The sequence below is a fragment of the Python bivittatus genome, unplaced genomic scaffold (assembly GCF_059951505.1).
Source record: "Python bivittatus isolate LINGU-HERP-01145 unplaced genomic scaffold, Pbiv_v1 ctg000390_np1212, whole genome shotgun sequence".
In the NCBI taxonomy this organism is placed as follows: domain Eukaryota; kingdom Metazoa; phylum Chordata; class Lepidosauria; order Squamata; family Pythonidae; genus Python; species Python bivittatus.
In genome coordinates this window covers 3,772,282-3,793,783 of record NW_028277070.1, presented here as the reverse complement: position 1 = coordinate 3,793,783, position 21,502 = coordinate 3,772,282, and the positions used below count along the sequence as shown (strand labels likewise).

The 21,502-nt window shown below is 49.4% G+C and overlaps 3 protein-coding genes across 3 annotated transcripts in view; 2 read left to right on the top strand and 1 right to left on the bottom strand.

Moving 5' to 3' along the window:
• Positions 1 to 27: 27 nt before the first annotated feature.
• On the bottom strand, positions 28 to 2,536 carry DUSP18 (dual specificity phosphatase 18). The gene has a single exon (XM_007434128.3). The coding sequence runs from the start codon at positions 1,484 to 1,486 to the stop codon at positions 920 to 922; it is 567 nt and encodes a 188-aa protein (XP_007434190.1). The 5' UTR covers positions 1,487 to 2,536; the 3' UTR covers positions 28 to 919.
• Positions 2,537 to 4,524: 1,988 nt separating this feature from the next.
• Positions 4,525 to 8,777, top strand: CUNH5orf52 (chromosome unknown C5orf52 homolog). The gene is made up of 3 exons (XM_088143865.1): positions 4,525 to 5,518; positions 6,781 to 6,889; positions 8,116 to 8,777. Exons 1-3 carry the CDS (start codon positions 5,439 to 5,441, stop codon positions 8,359 to 8,361), a joined length of 435 nt encoding a protein of 144 aa, XP_087999991.1. The 5' UTR covers positions 4,525 to 5,438; the 3' UTR covers positions 8,362 to 8,777.
• Positions 8,778 to 12,658: 3,881 nt separating this feature from the next.
• The window catches only part of OSBP2 (oxysterol binding protein 2), a 126,354-nt gene continuing 117,510 nt past the window's right edge, over positions 12,659 to 21,502 (top strand). The window contains exon 1 of the mRNA XM_088143863.1: positions 12,659 to 13,033. Coding sequence (XP_087999989.1) covers positions 12,741 to 13,033 — 293 coding nt within the window. The 5' untranslated portion in view covers positions 12,659 to 12,740. The remainder of the gene's footprint in view (positions 13,034 to 21,502) is intronic.

Sequence of the window (21,502 nt, the reverse complement as noted above, 5' to 3'; positions counted from 1 at the left end):
CTGAAGAGAGGAGAGCAAACAGGTACATAAACTTTCTGCTGAAGGTAATGCCCCTATTTTATTTATTACAAATGCTTCTAAGCCTCTTCAATCGTCACAGCTCTATGCAGCTCTAATTTTGCACTGAAACTACACAAAAGTGGGAAAGGGTCAACATTTCGGGCCCTCCCTTTCCGGTGTGACTCTCGTCCTCCCTTCTGTGGCTCTTGGAAGCCCCCCCCCCGTTAATGCCCCCCCCCCAGGTCTCCTGGTCAAAAATACCGTGGAAGATCGGGAGCTTAAAGAAGAATGGGAGAGCTGTTTGTCAAAGCAAACCATTAAACACAAGCAGTCTAATATGTTTAAGTTGAAATATTTAATAATGTAGAAGTGCTACATGCCCAAGTCAATCAGTGATCCAAGAATCCTTTGTACTAAAGTGGCCACAGGGCTGAACAGGGGAGTCAGCTATATTTCCTTCTAAGCAGGGAAGAAATTCTGAGGTTAGAAATTCTGCCTGCAGTTTTCCTAATATTGCTGGGAAAACACAGAAAAAGTTCACGAAAGGGATTTATTAGGATCTTGCCCCAAGGACTGTGGCTACCACAGGCTGCTTTGTTGAAACCATACCCGCAAAGAAGCTGTATTTACCCAAACAGCCAAGACGGTGCTGCAGGATTTATTCCGGAGCCCAGGGTAAATAAGGAGCAAATCTAATGGTGTCATTTTTTTTCCTTCCAATTCTCGTTGCTTTTATTTACGGAAAAGAAAAACGCAGAATGTCCCCTTGTCAAATTCCCCTTTTTGGCAAAGGCGGTTGCCAGGCCCCACTTTCTGTGACAATTTCAAACTTAGTCAAGGCAGCACACAGATTTATTTTGCTCTGGAGGTGGCTCCATGACTGGAGCATCTTGGCTGGCGTGCATCAATTCTGTGATTGTCACAGCGCTATCATGACTCTAACCTCGTTTTCGTAGAGGTCAGGGATCAAACCCAGCGGAGACTGAACCATCCTGACGCTGGTCTTCCCAAAGAGTTTATACTCGTATTCAATCAGCTGTTCCCAGAAACCGAGGTTTGGTCGGATGACAGGCCGACATGACTTGACCCAGGCGTGGGCATTTGCCAGAGACAGGGAGTGGTATTTCATCAGGTAGGCGATGCAAAGGGCGGATGACCGGCTGACGCCCGCTGCGCAATGCACCAGGGTCCGGCCTTGGTTCAGTTCCACGGCGTGGATCTTATCAGCTACGGGGTCAAAGAAGTCGTAAATTCGGGCAGTGGGGCAGTCCATTACAGGGACGTGGATGTAGTAGATGTCTGGGAAGTAGGTGTTGACCACCTCCACCGACACGTTAATAACAGTGGTGATGCGGTTAGCATAGAGGAAGAGCTTGTTATTGGCGGCCTCTCCATTGCTGATGAAGAGGCTGTTGGTGATTCGGGACAAACCGTAGATAGATGGGTTCCTGAGGAGGATGGGTATGGCTCCAAAAGCTGCATTCATTAAGGCGAGCTTTAGGTGTCCGTTTCAGTGGAAGGCATCATCTTGCTTAAGTCAGCTGAGGAAAAGCAGAGGAAGAGGGGAAGGGAAATTCTCAGCGATGGTTCAAAAGAAGCAGAGGGTCCACCCTCCCCAAATGACACAGTGCTGTTCTTCTCTCTTCAGAAAACCCATTCTCAAAGGCAGGGGGGTTCAGACAACTGAGGTCGCCTGTGGTTCAGTGTTGGAGAACTGTGGCCAGGTTTCCCTAGTAGGCTGACATCATGCTAAGCCATAAAATGGTTGGTTTGCTGCATTCGTACAACCTTCTCCACCCTGTTGAGTTTAGCACGTGGGGTGAACCCAGCCGAAGTGAACTTCCTCCTCATTTCCCCATGCTTGTCTTTTTAAAATATTCTTAACCTGTGCTGCAGAGTGTGTGGTTTCAAATTTAAAACTCAAGAACCTGAAGGGCTGTTGATTGGCCATCTTGAAAGACAGACGATTAATCCATCAAGGAATCCTAACACCGGAAGGAACACCGGAGAACAATTTATCTCGTTTTCCGCTCACTGCAGGATCTATATGGCAAGACTGACACATTTATCGTCAGGAATGGTTCTCACCGGTGGAAAGGGAGAAGGGCAAACAAAATAAGTTACATAAATCATTGCAGCCTTCGCTATAAGGTTGCTTCTTTATCCCATTGGCCGCTTCCCACAAAGCGACAAGGCAATCAGGTGGGTTTGGATGGAATATGTGAATTTGAATTTCTAAACAACCCGGGTTTGAGTCCATAGACAACCACGAGGCATCGCTGTTTCCATCCCAGTTGAGACTTATCAGATGTACACAGCCTGATCTTATTTTATGGGGTTCAAACCCTCTACCAGGAATGACACTCACGGACTCTTGAACTTTAAATGATTATATTACATTTGGCTTTAGGAGTTATCCAACTCCTGGGTCTCAGTGGGGTTGCAAGAAGGCATATTTAGAATCTATCTGAATGGTAGATACAGTCCACCTTTCCTTAAGGACAGGGAGAGATGGATGTTGTAGTCCTTATTTCTCTATTCCAGTGTTTCTCAACCTTGGGAATTTGAAGATGTGTGGACTTCAACTCCCAGAATTCCCCAGCCAGCCAAGCTGGCTGGGGAATTCTGGGAGTTGAAGTCCACACATCTTCAAATTCCCAAGGTTGAGAAACATGCTTTACTTGGATATGTAACATCAACACCTCATCTGTACCTCTCTAAGAGCTTAAAGAAGAGGGTCTCTGTATACCATTCTGATGAACGAGAGCATGTTACAGTTCATTGCACAAGCTGTGACTTTTTAGGTGTGGGGACTCTCTCTCCCTTTCGGCCATGAGGGCTGCAGGGATGTACAATGCCACCAGAGTGTGCAGGATTGAAATGTGCGGCTTTGGGCAGGGAGGATGCGATGCCCGGTAAGCCACCAAGCTCTTCAGAGCTTTCCATGAGCACTTTCGAGGTTGCAAAGTCGAAAGAGAGCCAGAGGCTGCTCCCTCAAAGGATATGCGCATTGTGTGAGCATGACCCGTTCCTGGGGGAAAGAGCCTTGTTTCACGAGACTTTGCAGCCTGTACCTGCATGTTGCATCGGTTCTTGGATAAAGACCATTAGCATCTACTGGAGTCCCCAGTCAAACGGAGCCAGGAATCTCTTGAACGTCATAAGTGTTGTCTTCCGATAAAGTCAAAGCAGGGGGGAAAAAATGAACATGTTTGGCATCACCAGGATAGACCACCTTGTAACCATCCCCAAATGTATGTCTTATTTCTCCTGAAAAAGTTAATTTTACCCACCTTGGAAGAACCAGATAAAGCTGCCTAAAGAGTTTGGCCGGTTTCAGTGATGAAATAGAGATGTACGTTTTTCTTATGTGATACTGTGACCCACAGTTTGTGTGTGGGGTGAGCAATATTTGGGGTGAGTGAGTCAAAATCGCCAGAGATTTGGGCTGTTTTGAAAACCCTACCTTCGTAAAGGTGTCTTTCCACAGAAACTTCACATGTCTTTGCCTCCCCAGCTGTGTGAAAACTTGCGAGGAGTTCCTAGGAATAAGGAAGCCTGGGGTTAATGAGGCATGGTGTGGAAAGGGGTAACCCAGGGCCACGTTCCTCCTTTGGAGCTGGTCCTGCACAGAAGAGACACCCGGGGATCCCAGATTGGTGGGCCAGACTAGGAGGTGATAGCAAATTGTTGCAATACGAGAGCATATTGGTGTCGGGACAAATGCATGGCTTGAAGTCACCGGAAGTCACCAGACGTCGGGTTTAACTCAAGGGCGTCAAACTACTTTGATATTCCAGCATGCCACTTGAATTTTTTTTTTTTTTTAATACAAGGGTGCCATTCAGGGGTGACCCTGGGCCAGAAAATGCTTTAAAGACACGCACACTTAAAAGCATTTGAAAGGAAGAACGCCTTCAATTTCTCCCTAAAATCAAACCAAACAGCGCCTTGGGCAACGCTCCTTGGGGGATTTGAGACCTGTGGTGCTACCACTGAAGAGACCCTTTTCCTCCCCTTCACTTGCCCGATTGCATCTTAAAAACCAAGCAATGCTGATTCGGGTAATTTAGATGGGGCCGGAGGATCAAAATCCAGCAGCGTCATGTAGAAATCAAGAGCTGGTGGTTGCATCTGGAACAAAATCAGAGCTGCGTGCTCCCTTAGCCGAGGGCCAGAGAGGAAGCCGGCTACAGTACTCTATTCTGAATCCACGTCGCTGCGCGGAACCATTACTCTAAGCCAACTGCAAACAATGGAAGAAACTAAACAGAATCAGACCTGGTTAGTGGTTACCTGGGAGGCAAATCTCAGAGCTGTAAACTAGGCAGGGAAATTGGCAATAGCACCCACTCGCCCCCCAAAAATATCCAGGGAAACTATATACCAGTGTTTCTCAACCTTACCAATTTTAAGATGGGTGAACTTCAACTCCCAGAATTCCCCAGCCAGCAGGGCTGGCTGGGGAATTCTGGGAGTTGAAGTCCACCCTTCTTAAAGTGGCCAAGGTTGAACAACATCGTGGAGAGGTAGCTGGCCCCATGTTGTGTTCCTACTTCTTAAGCACAGTGGCCACGTGGAATCACCCTGATATGGTTTGTCGTGCCAAGGTGATGGTTTGGATCCTGCGTCTCTCGAAAAGGGCCCCACGGGGGCATTCTGTGCCTGGCATTGGGGAAGCAGGATGAGCAGGAATCCTGAATGTCAGGTCCCCGGCTCAGCTCTGCTCCAGGTGGGCAAATGAGGATCTGGGAAGTCTCAGCCTGGATGGGCATCCCTTGCCCAGCTCCTTTGCCCACACTCTCCTTGCGCGTGGTGCCTGGACTATGTTCTCGCTGCCCATGGGCAGCAAAGCTTTCTCTCCTCCACCCAGCGGGAAGGAATCAAACGGCTGGGAGGAGCTTCCTTCCCATAGCAACGGTGGTCTCATCGCTCCATCATCCTTGGCCATGCTGGCTGGGGATACGGGGAGCCACAGTCCAACACTGCCGGAGGAGGAGGAGGAGAGCCCCGGGGGAGCCCAAGAGCCCCTTTCCAGCGGCAGGTGGGCACCTCCCTGATGGCGCCCGGAGGATGGGCAGGGGGCTTGGTCCAGCCAGTTGAGGACGCGGTTGAAATAACATCACCGACCGTCCTCCCGCCCCGCCGTGAAGCGTCGGGCGGCCAACGGTAGCCTGCTCTTGCCCCAGGAGGCTCCATCCCGGGCGCGCCGCGCCTCCCCGCCCGCCCGCCTGCCGGGGCGGGGGCCCTTTCCTTACCCCCACCCACCCCGTGCCGTCTCCGCCGTCCTCTCGCCGCAGCCTCGGGAGCAGAAGGCGCTGCGCGAAGGCGCCGGCCAGCCCCTTCCAAGCCCGGCGGCGGTTTCCGCGGCAACCGGGAAGGGCGAGCCCATTGTGACCGCTTTCGCCCGCTGGCCGGCTCAGCTGCGGGGTCGGGCGATGGAGAAGGCGCCGGAGGGACCCCTCCCCGCCGTGACTTTCTTCCAGCCCCGCTCGCACCAAGTGCTGGTGCTTTTCAGGTCAGGGCGGGGGTCGGTGGGGCAGCGGCAGCCCTAGCCCTGACCCTGACCCTAAGCCCCGGCCGAGCGGGCGCTGGCGCTTAGCGCAGACCCCTCGGCCGCCGCGCCTCTGCGCCTCGCGGACCCCGTCGGGCTGAAGAAGGGAGGAGAGCGCTGCCGCCCCGAAGTGCCAGAGAGAGGCTTTCTAGCACACGGGCGTGCGCGTGAGAGAGAGAGTGTAAAAATCAAAAGGCTCCCTGCGGAGGAGGGTGCCAGATGGGAGTCCCAGCCAATCCCTTGGCTGACTTGGGGGAGAAAGCAAAATCCAGTTGGGACTTGGATGGGAGACCACCGGGTGATCCGGGGGCTGCCATTGAGAGCAGGAAGCTGCGAAGCTGCTTTCAGAGGAGGAGGGAAATTCAGCCAGGCTCTGCTGGGTGGAACATGGGGGTCTTGCACTTTTGCTCTTGACAATATCTTCCGACCTTCCTCCAGCAGCCTCCAGGCTTCTCTGCCACCCGTCCACTCTCCCCCTGACAACCCAAGGGACCGAACTGAACTGAGTTAAACCCCAAGGAGTATCAGGGGGAGTTCTTTATTGTTTATTTAATAAATATTGAGCATGCCGAAGCCCTGTGGGTAGCCAGATACACGGGCACGTACACCCCCTGGTCCCCACTCCCCATATTTTGCGTCTGAGTTTTCAATATTTATGAAACAAACTCCCCAGGTCTCTCAGGTAGTTGGCCAGGCCTCGTCGGGCATCAAAGATGCTCTGCACCTGAAGAACTGCAGACCCCCGTCTGGGCCAGGCTGGCGGCTGCCTCCGCGGGGGCCTTCAGGGCTCCTGGATTTGGTGCCACGTTGCTTCCTGCTGCCCTGGCTTGGATGCCCTCGCTGCACCATCACGTGGCAAACAGAACCAGCTCTCAGAGTTATTCCTGACGTGGAAACTCAGCAGCAGTTAAAAGTTAAACGGCGGGATTTGTCTGCAGCTATCAGCAGGTGTTTTTTTGGGGGGGTGGTGAGAAAGTGAGAGATGGGAAGACCACAGGCTTTCCTCTGGGCTGGCTTTGGGAGAGGGGCAGGAAGCAGGGCACAGCCACCCCTCTCCCCAACTGGAGGCTGATGTTTTTCTTCTGCTCCTGCGCAAGAACGAGTGGGAACAGCTTGGGCCAAACTCACGCTCCTGGATTTTAGCCCAGGCTGTGGGGAGCTCTTGGGATGGCTGGGAAAGAGAGACTGGTGCTGCCCTTCTAACCGGCTGGCTTCCTCCTCTTCAGTCAGCAGAACTGCAGCGAAACTGCTCTGAAGACTTTTCTGCCCAAAAGTCACCTGGCTCAGGTGATTATCCGGGACAATGTTAGTGTCCAGCGGGTCCAGGATGTGAAGGTAGGTCTTTGGAACCTCTTGCATGAATTCTGGTAGTGTCAGGAATCGGAGCATAGAAGAAATTCTGGGCCAGACCTCTTTCCAGAGGTGCCAACCGGATGCCCAAGGAAAGAGGGTCTGAGAATCACACGGCTTCTGTCCATGTCTTCCCATAACTGAGGCTCAGAGACAAGTTGACTTTGACGGCAGGGATTACATTGTTAGATTGGTAAAAGTCAATTGGTCCCCTAGACTAGGTTAAAATGCAATCAAGCAGTTTGTGGATTAACCAACTGGGGGAACCCAGCCCCGCTTTTAGTATATTGTCTCAATCAGGTCCTCCCATTAAGCCATAAAAAGACTTGCTTTGGGGGGCAAAGAAATTACACGCCACACAGCAGTTAGGTTTTGTTAACCTGGATTTAGGGTTTACCGTGTTGTACAAACCAAGTGTTGTTTAGCCAAATGGAGCCTCCATGGGTACAGGCAGTATATCGCTCAGAGCCAGAATTCCAGGGATAAATGGGGCACATCTCTCCTCTTCATGACCAACTGGGGAATGGATCCTGCTGGAAATTGTGGGGCTTTGGGTGGGCTTCAATCTGCTCTAATGCTTTTGACTCTGAGATGGCTCATGAAAGGTGGGTTCACGACAGCAGCTGAGCGTGTACGTTTGTATGCACACGCAGAATACATATATGCACTGCCATACCAGTTGATACACAGACTTAATTTATGCTTAAGCCGTGGTTTAAGTAGTGGAGTATACTCCATAACCCCTGATCAGCCAACAAGAAAGCTTGGGCTCCCAAACAGCAAGGCCAAGATTTGGGCTCCCTTATCAGAACTGCAAAAATCCAAGCAACATCTAGAGCAGTGGTTTTCAACTTTGGCAACTTTAAGATGCGTGGACTGCAATTCCCAGAATTCCCCAGCCAGCCATGCATGGCTGGCTGGGGAATTCTGGGAGTTGCAGTCCACGCATCTTAAAGTTGCCAAGATTGAGAACCGCTGATCTGGAGAGCAGAAAAGATTTGCTGCTTTGTAATGGTGACCTGGATTTTGAAGCTAAACAAACCACTTGAATGTGTGAATGCAGTGCTGAACTGCTGCGTACCATCTGGAGAGCAGAAACACCTGGCTACATTTGTCTGCCCTGCAGGGGTGGGGGGCACATGAAAGGCTACGAGGCCAAGTTTGCCAGCTTCTGTTCTGCAATTGCTTCCTTCCTGGGTGATCTTTTCCAGGTAAGGCACATTGAAGAAAGCAAAAGAAAGGTTGAGAATCTGTTTGACCAGATGAAAAAGAGATTTATCCACGACCAGCAGAAAAAGACGTTCCGGTGGAAGAAGGAATACAGCCATTACCAGAGGATGTTGGAAGAGATCGACAAGCAGAACCTGACGCGACAACTCGGGTCATCTTTGAAGTTGCTGGAGTCTCAGAAATCCTCTATGACAGGCAGATTTCCTAAGCCCGACCGAGTCAGATAACTGGAATCGTGCTGGAAAAATGGCATTATAGCTGTTAGAGTTTATTTCATCGGAATAAACCATGGTGAAAACTGGATCCAATTGGTTGGTTTTCTTGGCACGAAAGCCAACTAAATCGCTCTGCCATCCATGAAACAATTGTGTTTCAGGTTGCCCTGAAAGGATCAAAATCTTGCAAGTTTGCAGGGGTGCCCATAGGCACGGGGTCAACAACATCAAGATGGCAGTCTTAACTGTGCAACTGAAGCACCTCCCCCTTTCATGGGTGGTCTTCAATCGCATGGTTGTGATCAACTTGACTTTGTTTATTCCCCTGCAGGCCCCCCAGGAAGATTGTCACATTTTGCAAAGTGTCAGCCCTCTCGCCCGAGGTCTTGTACAATGAGATGTACAATCTCAGGGACAGATTGTACATCTACCCAGTTTTCAGCCATCCGACTCCAAACACAGTTCAAGGCATAGCCAGTCCCAGAAAGGAGGAACTAGGTGAAAAAATGATGTGCATTTTTGCTGTTACCCACATATTCTTTATGAAGGCAATTACAATTTAACTTAAATGAGGATTAAATTAGGAGTCCATTACAGTGTTTTCATAACAATTACTCTAATGAATCCATGTTCTCTAACTGCACAGCATATCAAATCATAGGCTTATCGAATACGCTAGGTTTGTACAACATATTAAGCCAGTGCAAAACCTAATCAAAGTTAACACTAGCCAAGTTTAGGAATTTGTGCACATGCAGCGGGTAGGTCTTTCAGTGACCTGCTTAACCATGTTTGTTTGTTTATTAGATTTATCTCTGCCCATCTCCCCCTAATGGGGGACTCTGGGTGGTTCACAAAATCCGTTAAAACAATAAATATATATAAAATTACATAAAAGAAGAAAACTATGCGAAGCATTACTGGAAGAAAAGAGAAAGTCCAAGAAGCTGATGGTTCCAGAGCTGCAGATGACAGGCCTCTAAGGGGCTAGCCATCCCCACGCTTGGGGTCTTCCCTCCCCACCCCAGGCCAAGTGGCAGAGCCAGGTCCTCAGATCCCTCCAGAAGGCCAGGAGTGAAGGGGTCAATCTCACCTCCAGGGGCAGAATGTTCCAAAGAGCGGGGGCTACCGCAGAGAAGGCCCACCTTCTGGACCCTGCTAATTGGAGTTCTTTTACTGAGGGGGTCCAAAGCATGCCCTCTTTGTGTGATCGGGTGGGACGGGTTGAAGTCATGGGGAAGAGGGGGTCCCTCAGGTAACCCGGTCCCATGCCATGTAGGGCTTTAAAGGTGATAACCAACACCTTGAATTGGACCCGGAAGCAAACTGGTACCCGATGCAGCTCGCGGAGCAACGGTGTTACATGGGCCCTTCTTGCGGCTCCCAAAATAGCCCACATGGCTGCATTCTGGACCAGCTGTAGCTTCCGGATACTCTTCAAGGGTAGCCCCATGTAGAGCGCATTGCAGTAATCTATAACAAGATAACAAGGGCATGAGTGACCGTTCGAAGGGCATCCCGATCCAGGAAAGGGTGTAACCGATGCACAACCTGAAGTTGTGCAAAGGCCCTCCTGGCCACAGCTGCCACCTGCTCTTCAAGCAGGAGCTGCGAGTCCAGGAGGACCCCCAGATTACGCACTGGGTCTGTCTGGAGTAGTGCCACCCCATTGAGCACCAAAGATGACAAAGTCCCGGATACAGAGGAGCCATTAACCCACAGCCACTCCGTCTTACCAGGGTTCAGCTGAAGCCTGTTGTCCCCCATCCAGGCCCCCACAGCCTCCAGGCACCGCGAAAGGGCAGTCACGGCATCACTTCCCTCACCTGGGATGGAGATATATAATTGAGTATCATCCGCATATTCAAGTTGCGTAAACTTAGCTAGTCTCTGTTTCAGGATTGGGAGCTGCGTGGTCCTTTGAATATTATTTGTTGCATTATTTGATGTTTGTAACCCTTGTTAACCATCGGAGTCGCTTGGTGAGTAGGCAGCTATATAAACTGAATAAATAAGAAAATAAAATATATAATTACACATCACCTTCTTGGGCTCACATTCCCTTATGGCGACGAAACACACATCTGTTTGCTCTCTGCCTAATTTTAGCTTCTTGAAGAAAGTGATATAGGTGATAATAGTCATAATAAATAATGTTAGACTGGTGTTTCTCAACCTTGGCAGCTTTCAGGTGGGTGGACTTCAACTCCCAGAATTCCCCAGCCAGCCATGCTGGCTGGGGAATTCTGGGAGTTGAAGTCCACCCACCTGAAAGCTGCCAAGGTTGAGAAACCCTGTGTTAGACAATGCAATAAGTTCATTTTCAGCAGGCAGTTCTGATTAAAGCACACTTCTCCAGCAATTTTCTCTTATTTCAATCCTCAAACTCTCCAATCTGGAACGATTACATGCCTGCAATTGATCCCCTGCTTTAAGTGATGGTCTAAAGTGAAGTATATTTTATACCGGGCAGAAAGACAGCCACCACTTCTTGTGTGATCATACAGCATGCAAATAAAAGAATTAGCAAGGCTTTCTATCACTCTGTTTTAACTCCATCTTGGTATTAGACATCTTGTTCCAGAGTTTCACAAACGCATAACGTATTGCATGAAAAAGCCCATCGCTTTCCAAACCTTGAATCTGTATGAACCCAATAATTATAAGAAGAAAAAATTCTCTTTGTCCACATTATACACAAGTTTGTAAGAACTTCTCTCATGTCCTCATGAACCACTTTTTTCCCTCTCTCCTTTGTTAAAAGGCCTAATTTTGAATTTTTCCTTTTTTCATGCCCCGTTGCCAGCAACGTTTTCAAGACTGTAAGATGATGAGCATGCTCCAGGGAGCCAGCTCCTGTTTAGTTTTATTTATTTGTGTATTATCCAATTTCAAGGCTGCCTGACTCCTTAACTGACTCCTGCGCGGCTTGCAAATAACAGGAGAACAGTGCATATAAAAAGAAATCACGGTTCACTGGAGGAACAACACAACCGACTGCAAAGCCGAACTTAACCTACTGTAAGGAGGGTCCGACACCTACCTATCTCAAGGCCTTGGAAAGCAAGTTTTGAATGAACTCCCGAATATTATAAAGGTGGGAGCTGTGTAGACCTCTGGACAGATGTCGTTCCAGAGGGCCGGTGCTGCAGCCGAGAAGGTGCACTTCCTGGGGCCTGTAAGGGGACACAGCTTAGACAACAGGACCCGGAGGGCACCTGCCCTGCTTGCTGGCACCAGATGGGCAGAAACAAGTGGAGATAAGCAGTATCTCAGATTGCCAGGCCCTATGCTTTGGAGGTGATAACCAGCACCATGAATTGCACCCAGAAGCCGACGGGCAGCCAATGCAGCTGGGGGGTCACGTGAGCAAAACGCGGTGCCCCCATGAATTGCCCGCCCAGGCGCATTCTGGACCAGCTGCAGCTTCTGGATGGTCTTCAAGGGCAGCCCCACGTAGAAGCCATTTAAATATACTGGTAGTCCTTGTTAGCAACCACAGTTGGGACCGGCAACTTGGTCGTTAAGCGAAGTGGTTGCTAAGTGCAACAACCGCGACCGTGCTTATGCTCCGGCTTCAGCTTTCCTTGGCTTTACAGACCTGCAACAGTCATAAATGTGAGGACTGGTCGCAAAGTTACTTTTCATCACTGCTGTAACTGTGAGTGGTCACTAAGCGAGGACTACCTGTATTTGAAATTGACCTTTTGTTTATGATCGGTGACCAGCGAAGTAGTTACAACAGTAAAACAACACCTATGATGCAGGATCCAATTTTACTGACCTAAAATCAGCCTTTGGTTCCACCCCGGGAGTCCCTGAGGTGGAAATTCAGCCTTGCGCCCATTGACGGGCGGCTACTTTTACTAATGAAAAGAGTCACCCAGGTTAGATATAATGGAACAACCCATCTTACTAGAGACACGACAATCTATCAGTGTATTTTGGCTCCCATCTAAATATAGGCCTTAGGGTACTGCTAGGCGATGGCTCCTCAGGCCTGGTTAGGCCTCGGATGGGAGACCACGAGGAAATGCCCGAGCCCTCGCCTCGGCTGGCCGGGTCAAAGGCGGGAAGAAGGGCCGGGGTCCCCTCACGCCCCTCTTTTTCAGCGGCGGCTCCTCTGGGCCCAGGGGTTGCAGCCTTCGACTCCCAGAATTCCCCCGCCCACAGCTTCCCGCCCGCCCGGGGAATCCTGGGAGTTGGAGTCCGCCGGCCAGGGGGCGAGGCCCGCGCCCCAGCGCGTGCGCGGCGGGGGCGTGTCCGCGGTCACGTGCGCCGCCCCCGCCCCGCCCTGCCCCTCCCCAGCCCTGGCGGCGGCGCCGAGCGAGGCCCGCAGCCGCCGCCGCAGCCGGAGCCGGAGCCGGAGCTGGGCGGGCGCCGCGGCGCCTATGGGGAGGGCGGCCGCGCCGCTGTGTAGCGCCGGCACCCGCGGGCTGCTGTCGCTGCTGGGCGCCGCCCCGTGCCTGGCCTGCAAGCCGCCGCCGCCGCCGCGGGGCCCGCTCGGCGCCGCCATGAGCCTGGCCGTCGAGAGCTGCCCGTCCGCCGCCGCCGCCGCCTCCTGCTCGGCGGTGGCCGTGGGCTCCGACACCTACAAGGGCTGGCTCTTCAAGTGGACCAACTACCTGAAGGGCTACCAGCGCCGCTGGTTCGTGCTCAGCAACGGGCTGCTCAGCTACTACAGGTACCCGCTCCCGGCCTCCCCTCCCGGCCTGGATGCTCGGGCTCCAAATCCCATCCTCCCCGTCCGGCCCGGATCCTTGGACTTCGGCTCCCATCCTCCCCCCCACATTGACCCGCTGCCCCTGCAGCTTCTAACGGGCCACCCGAGACGGGATGGACCACAGCTCCCATCCTCCCTCTCCTCCACAGGCAAGATGCTCCAGCAAGCTGCCACTCGGAGGGGTGGGCTACCGTCTTCCAGCGCCCACAGCCTGTTGTCTGTTGCTCTGCTTCAGATGGGTTGGGTTCCAGTGTCCATCCTCCTCCTCCCGCATCATGCCACAACACGGGGCCAGCCAGAGCCCGTGTGCCCAGCTTGCCCCCAGTGTAACAAGTGTTGGACTACGAATCCTACCATCCCCAGCCCAGCTGCTGCTGCCCCAAGTCTAAGACCGCAGCTCCCATCTTCCCTAGCCACATAGATATCTAGGGCATCTGGATGCTGGGGAAAAGTGAGCTGTCCTGGGGAAATGATGGGAACTGTAGTCCAAAGTGCTTGTGGGTGTTCAGTGCACCCCTGAAGGAAGAGCCTTTGGGGTGCTGGGATATTACAGAGATTGCGGTAAAGGTGGGGGGTTGTCTCTGCTCAGCTGCAAGTGTGTTACGGTAGCTATCATCCTTCGTCATGCATCGAATGCTTCCAAATATATATATATAAATATAAATATATAAATCCCCGTTGACTCTAAAACCTAGCAGTGAGTTTTCCCACCCAGAAGGCTTTCGTCCTCGTCTCTTGTAGGTAGCGTCGCCCATCAATATATTGTCTGGTGCTCGGCAAATCTAGCAACGATCGTGCATGCAGATGTGCGCGGTGGTGGGCTAAAAGGGGTTGCGGGGCGAGGATGTGCTCCTTGATGGATCCCAGCTTTGATGGCACCGCCGTACCGGTGCCCTAGATGCTGTGGTGCGAAGGGCGGTTAGGATTGGTGGAAGGGTGGCCTGGCTGGAAGGAGGTGGCAGGCAAAATGTGCATGACGTACGTACTCCTAGCTGCCTGAAATGCCAGTCGCTGGGAGACAGCAGCGTGAAAGGGGCATGGCGTCCGCGTCTTCTCGGCCGAGCCTTTGTGTGGGTCCTGCGCTTGGCTTAAGCCTGGAAGCAGTTAGGGCAGGATGAAAGGAAGAGAGAGAGAAACAAGGCTGGTTGGGGAGAAAAGAAGTGATATGTTTATTTAAAAATATTTGTAGACTGCCCCAGGCTTGATGGACTCCGAGTAGTGAACTACAGTAGGGTTCCTCGACCTCTGCAACTTTAAGATGGGCGGACTTCAACTCCCAGAATTCCCCAGCCAGCCAAGCTGGCTGGGGAATTCTGGGAGTTGAAGTCTGCCCATCTTAAAGTTGCAGAGGTCGAGGAACCCTGAACTACAGAGCAGAAAAACAGACACGTCAACCATATAAGCAGTATAGCAGAATCATAAACGCTCCTATGATGGTCATCCACGCTCAAGTAGGGCTGAAACTGCTTGGGAAGAGTCATGTTCTTACCAAATTGCAAAATGCACAGGATGGGGTGAATGGCCTTCTCGGGGAAGCGTGTTCCATGGGGTGGGGGCTACCGTAGAGGAGGCCTTTGGCCGACCCTGTGCGTCTTGAGGAGGGGGATCCTCAACGGGCCCCCTCCAGATGTTCCGTCAGAACGGGCAGCTTCCGTTCCACCGTTTTGAATGTTCAAGTGCCAGAAAGTGTGGCTGGGTCCTTTTGGGAGGAAGAACAGGCCCGTGCGAGATGAGTGACATAAGCTTTTTGGAATGGGAGTCAAACTGAAATCGTTTACATAAAGCGGGGGCCGGAAGCTGGTCCCTCTATGTTCACAAAAGGGCTGTCCTTCCTGATGCTCTCCAGATGTCCTGGACCGACGGCTCCGTCTCGCGGGACCAATTGTCTTGCCCGTCTTGGGAGCTGGGCTGGCACATCTGGGCGGCTCAGGCTGACGTGCAAGAAAACGATGCCCCCCTTTGGCTGGGCTGCTTGCCTGCCGAGCAAGGGAGAGCGACGATCAAGGCGTGGCTGGATTTGGTGGGATGTATTTTGTCCGTGCGATGTAATTTCTCGGTTTCTTCCTACAAGTCAGAGTGAATTCTTATCATCTGAAATGTTGGCGGTGGGGGGGGAGGTTGAGAAGGTCTCAGTTGCACCTGGAAGTCATTGCAACCTACGCTATTAGACAGAGGTCCTTACAGAAAGCAGCAGTGATGGTAGGATCTTTTACGGTGGTGGTGACGACGATGATAGTGGGGTATAGTGGTGAAAGTTTTGGACTGGCACTGGGTTTCCATTTCCAGTGCACCCATTTCCAGTCCAGCCTCAGCTACAGAGACTAAGTTTGCGACTTTGGACCAGTCACTCACTCACCCAGCTACCTCACAGGGTTGTTGTGAGGAAAAGGGGAAGCAGAGAGCTTTATGTATGCTACCACCAAGGGCAGATTAACAAATTTATTTATTTATTTATTTAACTTGTCCCCACCCATCTCCCCCCAATGGGGGACTCTGGGCGGCTTACAACATATTAAAACAATCCATAAATATAGAGTTCAAATTTTATAAAAGGACACAATTACAAAGAATAAAAGAGAAGGAAATCCTGGTGTTTCAGCTCCTTGTTCCATGTGAGGTGCCAAAAGGTGGCTAACTGCTCGGTTCTCTTTCTACTTGTTCATTAGTTAGCGCCACACAGCAGTCGCCAGGGGTCAAGGTTGACTTGATGGCATAAAAAAGGGCATTGAAGACTTACCGAATAACTTTTCCATCTCAGAATGGCATTAATAGGTGCTTTTTTTTTTTTTTTTAAAGATTTCTTTCAGTTGTGTAAACCAAAGTTACAAAATCACACAGCTGAAGGAACATTTTTCCCCACTTCGGTATAAGACCTGGCTTTGGATCCATTAGTGAAAAAAAACATGTAACCTCTGTTCACATTGCAAGCTTTCTCCTCTAGGATGGCAGCTGCTGTTTGACATGGGTGTAACAGGGTGGATTTCCTGGGAAGAAATGAAAATTCAGCAGCGCTCTCCGAAAATCTTTCCTAATTTAATGTTTTCTCGTGGTCTTTTACTGTGGTTTTGCACCACGGGCACATCAAAGCCGCTTAAAAATAGATTAGAAAAATGGCATTAACATAGATTCTCCAGGGGTGTGGTCTTGCTCAGTGGCACTTCTAAAATTTCCTTCTACGGGTCCGGGTTATGAGTCTGTGCTGAATGAGCTCTCTCTGGCTTGGGACTTTTTAAAGGCGCTGTATTTTTCTACTCCAGTCTGTTCTTTCTATCTCCGTCAAGAAAAAAATCCCTTAGGAGAGAAGGTTGGTGCAGCGGCTGGCTGTGGGAGAAGGTGTCTTCTGCTGGCAGTCAAAAAGGTGCCCTTGAGTCATGCTCCACTCCGGGTGCCTTTATGGAGAATCCCTGTAGCTTTCTTGACAGCAGTACAGACCTAGTTCTCTATTACCCACTTCTCGAAAGTTTGATCACCTTCCTAGTCCAGCCTACATCCCTGATATTCTCTGGAGATCTCCCATCCAAGGACTACGAGGCCCAGCTTTGCTTCGGTTCTGAGTCCTGAAGAGGTGGGGATGCAGCATGTGAATTTCTGGCTGCGGGTGTTTTAAAGCAAGGTTCAAGCCATCACGGCTGTAGTGTTGTACTTCCCAATTGATAGGGGGGCACTATCAATTAGTCTTAAAGGGTGAAGACTCACATTCGAAATGGAGCAATTCTGGATTTGAAATGTTTCTCCAGCTCCTCTGTACCCCAGAAATTAATCACAATGCACCTCTTTTTTAGATCAGCCGATGTGATGGAGTGGACTTATGAAGGCCAGGCTCAGGGAGACAAACATTTTCTTAGCTCACCAGAACAGTGTGAGAAGAACAAGAGGATGAGACTGGCACCTCCCTGAGGAATTCACACTGTTGTGGCTGGAGGACTTTGGGAGCTGGGGTTTGAGTCTGGGAAGATTCTTGCTAGAAGTTGTAGCTAATAAACATAGCTGGACTGAATTAGCACTGTCTCTTGGAGTTCCTTGGGCTAGGCCTGACATCAATCTATCTTCCCAGACTGAAACCCCAGTTCCCAAGTCAGCCAGCCACAACACTGTGAATTCCTCAGGGAGGTGCCAGTCTCATCCTCTTGTATCTCCCACGCGCCTCCGGCGAGCTAAGAAAGTGTTTTTCTCCTTGAGCCTGGCCTTCATAATTCCATTCCATCACAGCCAAGCCTGTATGGCCGCAAGTAATCCACTAACCCTTTGATCGAGTTTTAATCAACTTTAGGGAAGCAAATGATTCTCAATCACATCGAGACTCTTAAGACATGATGGCAGTGCTTTTGAATAGCTGTATTTTCACTTTTTTTTTTTTTCAATAACTAAATCAAGACCAGGAATAAAATGGCCGAGGTTGGCCAGTCCCTGATTTTTTACTTTTTCTCAAAAGCTGAAAAGCTGAACCAGCAAAACTAAAACCCAAGGGAAAACGTTTTAAAACTTCTCTTCCAAATTAGCATTAATACTTACAGGCTTCTGGTTTCCTTCTCAATATTAATAGCCAAGAAAACGAGGAAGAGATTAATTTGTGAATACCGAGCACTGGGCAATGTTGGTATGTATGTCTATGCGCTGATTTTCCTCTAAGTTTTGAACTGAGTGAATTCTGTCTTTTTTTTTCACAAATGAAAGACTGAGGTCCAGGAGCAAATTAATAGATTTCTGATAAAAAGTTTATTTTAAAAAAGTATCCGTTTACTCCTCCCTCTCAATACCTTCATGTGAAAATCCCTTTTTGGAAGTGGGATTCTTGAATGATTCTTGTTATAACCAGCAGAGCTTCCAGTCTGCATTATCCCGCCATTGTCTTTGATCAACACTTTAGATCAGTGTTTCTCAACCTTGGCAACTTTAAGATGGGTGGACTTCAACTCCCAGAATTCCCCAGCCAGCTGGGGAATTCTGGGAATTGAAGTCCACCCATCTTAAAGTTGCCAAGGTTGAGAAACACTGCTTTAGATGCATTGGAAATCAAAGGTGTGTGTGTGCACGCATATAAAACCCAGCTCTGTTCTCCTTTAGCACATGCATTAGCTGAGAAAAGAATGCTGTGTCCTAATTAAATCACTGTATTGAGGCTGCCCATTGCTTTGAGAATGATTTTCTTTTCCTCCTGGAGGAGAAGAGAAATGTAATCCGAGTATTGCCAGAAAGTTGTATGTGCAAACTTTGCAGAGGGTTGATTTGTTTCTGGACAGCTGCTTCTAAACTTCCTTTTCAGCCTCCTCAATTGTCCATTGCCGGTGCACAGAGCCTTCCAACCAACTCTTCCTTCCAACTCTCAGCAGTGGCTGGGTGGTTGGGGAATTCTGGGAGCTGAAGAGCACCCGCTTGGCAAGGGTTGCCATCCATTAATGGTCATATCTGGGCATTGTTGAGATGCCTCGGGTCATTGTGTTGGTTAAGGATGATCAGGGTTGAAATACACAGTTTGGGAAGGGTTGAGCAAGCTTATGGATTGTTGGGTGGACCTGAAATTGTGTTTTCCTGGGCTTGTTCTTTTTGCAGCTTGCCGGTAAATCAGAAAAGAGAGCTGTGTTTCTGAATAAGGGTACGCCGGCCAATATGAATAAGACTAAAATAACATACAACTAATTGCAGTGCTACAAACGTACGAGCAAGTCATGGAAGGGGTCAGCATGGTGCCACTGAAGGAAGGGCTTGGAGAGCATGCTGTAGCTTGGGGTGGGGGTGGTTCCAACTGAGACCCTTCTTCCCCATTGCCACTTGACTTGGAAGCACATCACACCTCTAAAAACGGAAGAATTCATTTAGGGTCTGAACTGCATTGGGTTTGCAAAGCTAGCACCAGTGGTTGTAGGAAGTGTGTCCCCATCGTCTTATCCCAGTTAGCATGCTGGCAGTTTTGAATATGCAATGTCCAAATTGTCTTCAAAGGTAGCTATATATTCAGTGGCTATGTTAGCCTGACCTATCAAGCCATAGGTTAACCAAACACTCTGTAACCTCATGTGTTATGCCAGGGTTCCTCACCCTCAGCAACTTTAAGATGGGTGGACTTCAATTCCCAGAATTCCCCAGCCAGCATGGCTGGCTGAGGAATTCTGGGAGTTGAAGTCCACCCATCTGAAAGTTGCTGAGGTTGAGGAACCCTGTGTTATGTGAACCTATCGTGTGTGGTATCATGTGAATCCAGAAAACTAGGTTTGTGGAGCAAGCCTTGTGTAACTGTTGTGTGAACAGAGCCAACATATAACAAAAGCTTTATTTGGAAGGCAATTAGGGTACGCCCAGGAATTTTCTTATAGGAGGTGGCATTTACAGAGTCCTGCTACTCCAGTAATTAAATTCAGGGTTTGCTCCCTAACTTAGATGCTTGTTCCATGAACAGATTTGAGCATCTCCGTCCAGCACAGCACACTGTGCCCACCCTTTGCTCTGAACAGAAACTTAGTATGCGTGGTGTGAATTCGGGTGGCCGCCAGAAGACCCAGAAAAGCGATGCGTCTGGAATCGTTTTACGTAATCCCCATTTAGGCATGTCCTTTGGGCCCGCTGTAGTCCTTGGAAGAATTTTCTCCTTGCGCTTGTCTTATTCAGCTGGTGTCCTCAGATGCTGCTAGACTGACTCTTGCGAATGTTCAAGAATGTGCTGATCTGATATATATATATAGAGAGAGAGAGAGAGAGAGAGAGGATAACTTGCCAAATTTGTCAAGCAAGTAACTTAACACTTAGCCTCGTAGTATCATAATATTTGCCTTTGCTTCACATTTGGGAACTGCTTGTGTAATCTGGCACTCTGTGGCATGGCACATTGGAGGCTGGGAACGTGAAGATCCCCAAGAAGCGGCAGACGAGACGTGCTGGTCTCAGATGGTGTCTAGTAGCAGTCTGAAACCAGTGGGAAGGAGAAGGCAGTGCGTGTGGATGGGAGAATCGTAGCCTGTCCTTGTCTTTCTTGAAGGTGTGGGATTTGGCATCCCTGCGATCTCTTTTTCCAGTGATCCAGTCCCAAAGCCACCTAGGGACGGCTAGACAGCGGAGACCTCATGTAGGACTTTGGGGCAGAAGCCTTGGGCCACCCACATCCCAATACAAAGGGCCTTGTAAAGCCCTTAAACCCAAAGTTTTGGTGGTGGGAAATCGTGGCCCAAGGAGAGGGACGTGGAAGGAGCTGTGGTGGACCTTTGTGCACGTGTCGCAATTCCTCACCTCAGGATAGCCTGAGGGCAAATTCAGCAATATCTGGTTTCTTCTGCTGAGGTTCTTCTGAGGATGTGGTGGGCAAAATGTGTCTTGAATTTGTGTAGGTAGGCTGTCTTGTAATTTAATATCTTTTTCCTGAATAAAATGCTTTGGAATTGAAAAAAGAAACCCTGATGGATGTTTCTGCAAGGGAACTCAACACCTTTCTTTTAAAAGGTCAAGAGATTGACCTAATAACTGACTTCAAAGCACAGAGGGACTTCTTTTCCTTTTTCAATACAGCTGCTGGGTAAGGAATATTCTACTGTAATACACTGACTGTCTAGATCACTGTTTCTCAGCTTTGACAACTTTAAGATAAGGAATATTAAGGTAATTTAATATTCTACTGTAATACATTGACAGTATTCTAAGGAATATTCTACTAAGGTAAGGAATATTCTACTGTAATACATTGACTATCTAGATCACTGTTTCTCAGCCTTGACAACTTTAAGATGGGTGAACTTCAACTCCCAGATTCTGGGAGTTGAAGTCCACCCATCTTAAAGTTGTCAAGGCTGAGAAACAGTGCTCTAGATCAGCCAGTAATACTCCAAAAACTCCTGATGGACACCTTTGCCTCAACTAAGGCCAAAGGTTTGTTCAGATAGGATAGATTTTATTGCGTGTGGAATGTAAGAAGGGTAGGGGCCATACATGTGGGGCTACCAATGAGAAGATACCCCGTGCGCTTCTCGAGGGGTAGGGGAACCTCAACAGTCCCCCTCTTGGCTTACAGACTGGCAGATAAAATTCTGACAAGAGGGCTGCCTGATACTAATTTATTAATCAAACCTCTACCCTACTTAACCAAAGCAACCCTTGGAGCTTACCATAAAACAAGAATTAAAATTTCAACTACAACCAGGTTGGAACCAGTCCTAATAACCACATAAAATCTCAATAGAAAGACAGAAAAGCAAAATATCAGAACAAACAAAAAACTCAGAAAACAACCAGAAAGCGAGACAGCATCAAGTGTAATGTGAAGACAGGTGACTTGTCCGAGTGCTGCCAGATACATCTTTATGGTTTAAAATAAACCACAATTGGCTAGGTTTACACGCTGCACTGCAACCCACAGTGAAGAAGTTTGTTTGCAGAAGATGTTAAGCTAAAACCACACAGACCCCAACCCAGCTTAAAATATTTTATGGACGAGGTCTATGAATCAGT

What these genes read in the sequence shown, in the direction of transcription:
- DUSP18 (XM_007434128.3), bottom strand. Translation starts at nt 1,486, where the DNA reads ATGAATGCAGCTTTTGGAGCCATACCCATCCTCCTCAGGAACCCATCT.
- CUNH5orf52 (XM_088143865.1), top strand. Translation starts at nt 5,439, where the DNA reads ATGGAGAAGGCGCCGGAGGGACCCCTCCCCGCCGTGACTTTCTTCCAG. An exon ending in CAAGTGCTGGTGCTTTTCAG is followed by an intron (nt 5,519 to 6,780) that starts GTCAGGGCGGGG and finishes CCTCCTCTTCAG; the next exon opens with TCAGCAGAACTGCAGCGAAA. An exon ending in AGCGGGTCCAGGATGTGAAG is followed by an intron (nt 6,890 to 8,115) that starts GTAGGTCTTTGG and finishes GATCTTTTCCAG; the next exon opens with GTAAGGCACATTGAAGAAAG.